Source organism: Gekko japonicus, unplaced genomic scaffold, assembly GCF_001447785.1.
Source record: "Gekko japonicus isolate JY-2015 unplaced genomic scaffold, Gekko_japonicus_V1.1 scaffold4, whole genome shotgun sequence".
Lineage (NCBI taxonomy): Eukaryota > Metazoa > Chordata > Lepidosauria > Squamata > Gekkonidae > Gekko > Gekko japonicus.
In genome coordinates this window covers 2512709-2520630 of record NW_015165234.1, presented here as the reverse complement: position 1 = coordinate 2520630, position 7922 = coordinate 2512709, and the positions used below count along the sequence as shown (strand labels likewise).

General features: G+C 42.2%; 1 protein-coding gene across 1 annotated transcript in view; it reads right to left on the bottom strand.

The window, feature by feature from the left end:
- LOC107109217 (amine oxidase [flavin-containing] B-like) overlaps positions 1–7922 on the bottom strand; it is a 65574-nt gene that overhangs the window by 36992 nt on the left and 20660 nt on the right. The window contains exons 2-3 of the mRNA XM_015409784.1: positions 6541–6635; positions 6134–6271 (exon numbers count right to left, since the gene is read on the bottom strand). Of these exons, the coding sequence (XP_015265270.1) occupies positions 6134–6271; positions 6541–6635 (233 nt within the window). The remainder of the gene's footprint in view (positions 1–6133; positions 6272–6540; positions 6636–7922) is intronic.

The window sequence follows — 7922 nt, the reverse complement described above, 5'->3', positions numbered from 1 at the left end:
GGAGGGGGCGGGGTATCCTTGACGTGATGACATCACATTGGGGACGTCCGCCCCCCACCTGCCCGCGCGACGGATCTCCAGAAACGGCAGTTCCCTGCACTTAAAGGAGCCAGTGTTTCCCCTTTAAGAGCAGGAGCCGGCGTTTCCCCTTTAAGAGCAGCTGCGTTTCCCTTTTAAATGCACGAAGCTGGCATTTCCCTGCGAGCCTGATCTCAAGCGGAGATTGGGCTTGGGAGGAAACACAGGCTTGGGAGGAAACACGGGTTCCACACACTTAAAGGGAGAGAGAGGGGTGGCTGTGGGTGTTGGGGACCCCTGGCAAACCGGGGGGGTTGGCAACCCTAAGCAGAAATCCTCTTCCCTGCTGGCAGAAGAGCCTCTTCGCATCAGGGAAAGGCTTCTTGCACCAGAACAAAGTGCCACTGTTAATAGATCTGTGCAATCCAACAAAATATGTCCCTACCACGTTTTGTATACTTCTTGCAATCTTGCCAATGCAAAGTTTGTTTTAGATATATATGCAGTATGTGTGGTTTTTCCATATATCATCTGTCAACAATTTCTGCCATTGTTTCAAGTCAGAGAGAGAGAGATGAGTCCATTAAAACTAATAATCTGACTAAAATATTAATTTTTAAAACAGCCATTTTCCCTATCCACGCATAATAATTATTTTCTAACATGCACACACTCCTACTCAGAAAGCATTCTGCTAATTTGGTACTACAAAGAAAGGCTCATATTACAAAATTTAAAAAGCACTTCAATTAGTGGATTTAATTAACTCTGAAGTACTCAGCAGTAAAGCAGCAAGAGGTTTTACATGATCCATAGCAAAGCTTTCAAAGACACTGGGAGGAGACTCCCTTCTGCTTTACTGCCTTTGTGCATAAGCCTCAGTTTTGCCAATTTTAAATGTAAAAACACCGCAGTACTAATCAGACAGGCATGCAAGATCCATATAATTCTTATTTCATAACAACTGAATAAGATAAATTGCTATTCCAGTTACATGCATGAAAAATAGAAATGAGGCTTCAACATGGTGAATAGCATCCTTGATTTGAGTCCACATCTCCAGAATGCAAGTCCACTGGTTCTTTAAGCAGCAGCATAAGAACATAAGAACATAAGACACCAATGTTGGATCAGGCCAAAGGCCCATCCAGTCCAACACTCTGTGTCACACAGTGGCCAGAAATACCAGTGCCATCAGGAGGTCCACCAGTGGGGCCAGGACACTAGAAGCCCTCCCACTGTTGACCCCCCCCCCCAAGCACCAAGATGACAGAGCATCACTTGCCCCAGAGTCCTTATCTATACCTTGTGGTATAGATAGGGACAACATTTAGCAGATAACATTTAATATTTTATTTATTTATTTATTGTTTGGATTTTTATCCTGCCCTTCCCTGCATGCAGGCCTCAGGGTGGCTCACAATATATTAAAAATACAAATAAAACTATCAAAAGCCACCATGATAAAAATGCAATTCTTTAAAACACTATCAAGGTGGACCTCACACTGCAAAAATCACACTATATGCACTCAAACTACTCTGCACTTTGTTGGAAGGGTTGTGGAGCTGTAGGTACATAAAAATATTGCTAGTGGGAGTGTAGGGTTATCCAGACGTTTTGGGTACAAGTACAAAAACAAATTTATCACATTACTGGTTATATACTTCCATTAAGAATAGATTTTTTTTGCTGCTCAATTTATGGAATAAAGATTTGAAAACAATTCCTCTGGAACAAACGGAATTAATAGTGAAACTATGTGCTGCAGCAAGAATGGTAATAGCTAAGTTTTGGAAATGTTCAAACCCACCCACAATCGACAGTTGGTTTGACAAAGTGCTTGATTTCTGCTTGATGGATAAATTGTCATCTCATCTGACGCAGGGTGATTCTGGTCCTTATTCATCAGATTTTGGATTGGTCTGGTTCCCAGTTTTAGAATTTGCATCTGAGGGACCTCAGCAGGGTATAATGCCATAGAGTCTACACTCCAAAGCAGCCATTTTCTCCAGGGAAACAGATCTTCGTTGTCTGGAGAACAGTTGTAAAAGTGGGAGACCTCCAGGTAAAGTTAGGGTTGCTTATGCAACCCTAAGCATAGGAGTTGTGGTAAAGTTAAACATGAATGGCTGACACGCGTGGTAACTACATTTAAATGAGATAGGTATGGGTGGAATGTTTACACGGACAATCACTTTGCCTGTAGACACCTTTTTATTTTATGTCTGTTATTGGAAAACAGACTACAGTTCTGAACCTAATTCTCAAAAATTTTTGCTTCTGTCAGCATAGAACTGTGCTTGACATCTCTGTTTCACTGTGCATTGCAAAAGGTATTTGCCTTTTATAGCCTGACTTAAGACAAGAATACCATAATAACAATCTACATTGAATTATGTTTGTGGTAGTGAAGCTTCTAATATCAATTGGCTAAATGTTTACATACATTCCAGTTACTCAGAGATGTCCAGAGTATTTTCTGTCCTTCTCTGTGAAAGATGGTAAGGGTCATCAGTTTGGTTAGGATTAAAACCTCACCCATAGGCCCCAGCAACAAGCTCAGTACTGAGAATAGGTCCCAGGAAGCCTAGCGACAATATGGATGAAGGAAGATTGTGGAGCAGACATCTGAATGAGAAACAGGAATCCATAGGAAAGGTAGATGAAAGAAAAGGAGATTATAGTTAAAGGGAGAGGAGGCAACAAAGTGTGATTATAAAGGGCTAGGGAAGAGGGGTCTGAATAAAATTTATAGCATGTAAGGTCAGGAGGAATGGAAGAGAAGAAGACTAGGAAGACAATGCAGACTGGACTGAGATGTACAGACCTCAGAGAGAGAAGACATGACACTGAAGAAAAGAGTACCCAAAGAGAAAGGAGGAGAATGCCAACCCTCACAGAATGGAGAGGGGAAGCTGTGCATTATAGGCAAGAAGAAAGTGAGCAGCCAAAAGGGGTTCGGTGAGATGGAGAGAGACTATGGGTCAGGCAGCTCCTCGCACAGCAGTTGACAAATCTACTGTGGAAAATAAGTTCATGAGTTCAAACATGAGATCCCATGATTTACCTCTGGGCACATTTGCAATATTTGGGAAGTCATAGTAGCTGCAAACCATTTTCCCTTGGTGATGATCAATATCTACCATTACTGCTACTGTAAAATTTAGTGAGATGCTGACAAATACAATACAATGCAATAATACAATGAATAATACTTCCGTCTATGCCTGACATAAAAGCAAAGAACATTCACCATGTAGTCTCCTTTCCTGTTCAAGAAAACCAGACGGAGTTTGTCTAATCTGGTGTCTGATCTCTGACCCATATTACATAGCTTAGTGGTAAAAGTGTCCCTGGGGACATTACTGAGAAGTTTCCCAGTATGATCAGTGGGTATACCTTTAAGAGAGCACCTAACAGATTTTCTTCAAGATGTATCCACAACTGAGTCACCAGGAGGGACCTATACTATTAAGTACCACTAAAGCAAAGGTTAATTTACAAATGAACATAAAAATCTTGTATAAATAATTTAGTACAGTTTAGCACAATATGTCACATGGCCAATACCAACATGGGAAAAGTCTGAATTCATTTTGTTAGTCCTTTACAGAATGCATCAAAAGTATTAAACCCTGAGAATGTTTATTGTATAACTCTGGGTCTTGGAGGTCGAATACAGGATTAAACTTCAATAGGCTATCACAGCAATGAATCCTGTCATGATTCATGACATTTTTTGATGCCACAGGTTATTTTATCCAGTGGTACTTCCTCCTTTTTGCATAGATCAGTTGGGGAAAAACCCATGACCATGTAGATTTTTCAAGATTCTGGTTGGTTTAAACTCTGATATACATACAAACAACATCCCCTGCTATGTGGACACTTAAAGTACCCAGTCTGAATTTAGAAGAAAAACTTGGGCATTTTTATAAGAACATACAATAAATGTAAACAAAGCATTTTCCAGTTCAGCACAGGCATGAACTTTCTCCTCTTCAAATTCCTGAATGCCAGAATATGACTAGTTAACCAGAATTTCTTTATTGCCCACCATTCCTTCCCTGCCATATCAACTTGTTTCTTGGGAAGGAGTAAAATGTACTCTAGGAACAGATAAAACTAAATTTAAAAACTGCAATGAGATCTTTTAAAATTGTTCTGTAGGACAGTATGACAAATCAGTTTGCATATGAAAGAATTATAGAATAACTTTCTCATCACATTTTTTAGACAGATATATGTTGTTTGCTATTATGAGTCCCCCCCTTCCATGGGAACTACTGTACCACAAGATTGAAAGATAACGTCTAAAGCCCTTGGCCACATGGAAGAAACCTTCAATTATGGCTCCTCCCGACATCGGTATTGCCCCAGTCATTGGAAGGGCCAACACTGGTACAGGGAGGAGTCAGAGGGTAGTTTTCTTCAACAGAAAGCTATGACTTCTGGAGTTTCATGTACAACACAGGGAAGCATTGCATAGCAGTGCCTACTACAAAGAGAAAGTAATGTAAGAGGAGCTCCAGAACCAATGTAGTAAACAACGGTTTTCTTTTTCATTCAAGAGGTCTTACCGTCTGAAACAATGGAAGATTTAGTGTGGCTCTAATACTAATAATGGTGTACGCCACTGTGACGGACTGTACTTTTTAAAAGCTAGACGTGCTGTACAAACAGTTGAAGGACTGTGAAGAGTTCATTCTTCATAGAAACAGAGAGCCTTGAGTGACAGGCTGCTCCAAGAAATCTGATTGTTTAGCATCAGCTGAGCAGAGAAAGTCTTGAAAGAGATGTATGCTGAGGAGAGATTCAGTCAGATTTCTGCCTTGACTGAGCTGAGTACTGACAGTCTGATTTCAGCCTTAACTGAAAGCACTTTGATACAGAGAAGATAGGGTTGCCAAATCAGTCTTCGCCGGGAGCAGGGGGCTCCCGGCTGGTGTCGGGTTAGTGCGCACATGTGTAGCACGCGCGCCGCATGCACGTCACCCGGACGTGACGTGGGCATGCTGGGCATGCTGGGGGCCACGGCCATACAAGGGAAAACCATAGAGTTTTCCCTTGTATGGTCATGGCCCCGCCCCCAGCGTGCCCGGCGTGCCCACGTCACTTCCTTGTGACGTGCACGCCGGGGGCAGGGTTCCCCCGGGGCCCGATTCCGCCAGGGTGGAAATCGGGCCTCCAAAGCAGGGGTTTCCCCGCCCCCGGCCCGATTTGGCAGCCCTAAGAGAGGAGAACTGGGAGAAAGTTGGTGATGAAGTTTGGGAAGTAGAAGAAGACTCCAATTTGGACCAAGGAAAGGAAATAGATCTTCTAGAAAGAGAAGAAGATTCCCTACCCTGTCAAACAGGGAGTTAGCTCTGAAGAGTGCAGAGATCCCTGGTCTGAACTGCCAGTAGAAACCTTAAGAGTCAGCTAAAAACTCAAGACAAGTATTGGTGTTTCAAGAGAAGGGGGTTGGGTACTGGAGAGAGTGTACCAACCTTCTGGAACCAAAAGAGTCAAAGAATACTCATAGAAAGTGTACTGAAGTGTTTGGGGAAAACACTGGAACAAAAGCTTCTCAACATAAAGATTTAAGTCGCTGGGAATAGCTTAAGAAACTCTCATTAGCCTGAAACATAAGAACTAAAGTCTGTGCATGTACTGGTTGTACCTCAGAAATTTCAACCCCTGATTTCACCTGACCTTTCCCCTCTATGTTAAATAAAATATTTTGTTATTTTTGAATTTCAAAATGCCTTGAGTGCCATTTGTTTAAGTTAAAGTGGGCTCCTGATCCTTCCCTCAGGTTCCTGGGCTGAGCCAACAGCCAAAATACCATATTGTGACAGGATGGGCCAGCCAGAGTTCTTCAGAAAAGAAGAAAACACATTACTAGGGTGGCTCACTCAGTACTGGGAAAGAAAAACAGAGGGGAAAAATCTTACCTTTGAGGGAGGGAAGTGGACGGGGCCATAATAGCCGCCAACATTGTTTGATAATTTTTTAAATCTCAAATGAAGCTAAGAATTCAATAATACCAACATTGCAAGACCAATACAAAGGATGCATATGCAGCTACCTTAGTCCCATAAAACCATTTTGGAACCAGATCTGATCTTACCTTGACATGGTGAATAAGATGCTCTACTTCATTGACTTTGTATGTCTCAAGCCCTAACTCCTTAGAGAGCCGCAAGACACGATTTTGTGTTGGCCCAACATATGCTCCTCCCAAGTCTACGTACTTGACTTGCTTATTCTGATTGGAAAGAAGAAAAAAATACAAGCTCTTTGTAAATAAATGATGAATGAGAGCCAAGAGCACAATTTTCTGCAGAATATAATTTTCTGTGAATACATACAGACTAAGATGGATGCCCCTAAAAGAGTGCAGAAATACCACTGGAGCAAAAGCAGCTCTCAGGTATAAATAGACCATATTGTGTGTTGCTGGTGCAACAAATACATGAGTCAATATTTTATCTGTTTGTCTATATATGATTTCTGCATCACTATGATGCTACTTACTCTTGCAGTGAATGTTCTGCCTCCAACTCTGTCACGGGCTTCTAGTACAACAACATTCAGTCCTGAGTCAAACAATAACTTGGCTGCTGACATACCTAAAGAACAAGTGAAAAGCATAATTACATTTTCCCCACCAACAAAGGCATTTCACAACAACATGGAAGACTTAACTTTGGAAATGGGGTCTATCAAAAATTTCAGCTATTGTAACAGCTGAATGTTGACATAACAAAGAGTGAATAGACTCAACAGGGAAACTGCATAGACAGCATTAAAATGCCATTGTGCAATCTGGATAGATATAGTCAACCACTCATCATACAGATCCTCAATATGCGTAACTGCAAACATTCTCATGATCCCTTCTGTGCCACAATTCTTATACATTTAAGGGATTTTACAAAGTTTGCTATGACCTGAAAATCTCTTTTAGGATCCAATTTGCAATTATAAATGGAATGTAACTTGTAAACACACTTTTCACATTAAAAGTTTCACAGTGCATGTCACTGCATATTCTCATAATTTTGGGGGGTTAGTTTCACCTAAAATGTGACAGAAATGCTAATTTCTTCTTTGCATTTTCCTAAGATATAGTACTGGTCACATTATAACTAAACAATGTATGTCGAAAGATAACTAAATCATAGTTTTCCCTTTGCAAGAGCTCAGCTTCTAGGGCTGCCAAATCGGGCCGGGGGGCGGGGAAACCCCCGCTTTGGAGGCCCGATTTCCGCCGTGGCGGAATCAGGCCCCGGGGGAACCCCGCCCTCGGCGTGCGCATCACTAGCAAGTGATGTGGGCACGCCGGGCACGCTGGGGATGGGGCCACGGCCATACAAGGGAAAACTCTATGGTTTTCCCTTGTATGGCCGTGGCCACACCCCCAGCGTGCCCAGTGTGCCTACATCACTTCCCAGTCCTCCAAGCACATCTAATTGGGGAAATGTTTCTCAGAGAAAGTATATGCTGCATGACTGACACAGCCAGTAGCAGTCCAATTTCTATAAAACTGGCACATGTTCACCTCCTCTACCCCCTTGGGTAGCTATCCAACACTAACAAGGCAGCACACAGAGTAGTTCAAGATGTATGGAATAGTACTTAGGATTATTGTGAAGGCAAGAAAGAAAAAACACAGCATATACCATCCTTGAGCTTCATGTCTGGAATACAACTATAGTTTGGTTTTTCAAGTACGGTTACTACAGATGTTGGACTGAGGTAGATAACCTAAGAACATAAGAGAAGCCAACACTGGATCAGGCCAATGGCCTATCCAGTCCAACACTCTGTCACACAGTGGCCAAAAATACCAGGTGCCATCAGGAGGTCCACCAGTGGAGCCAGGAAACTAGAAGCCCTCCCACTGTTGTTCCCCC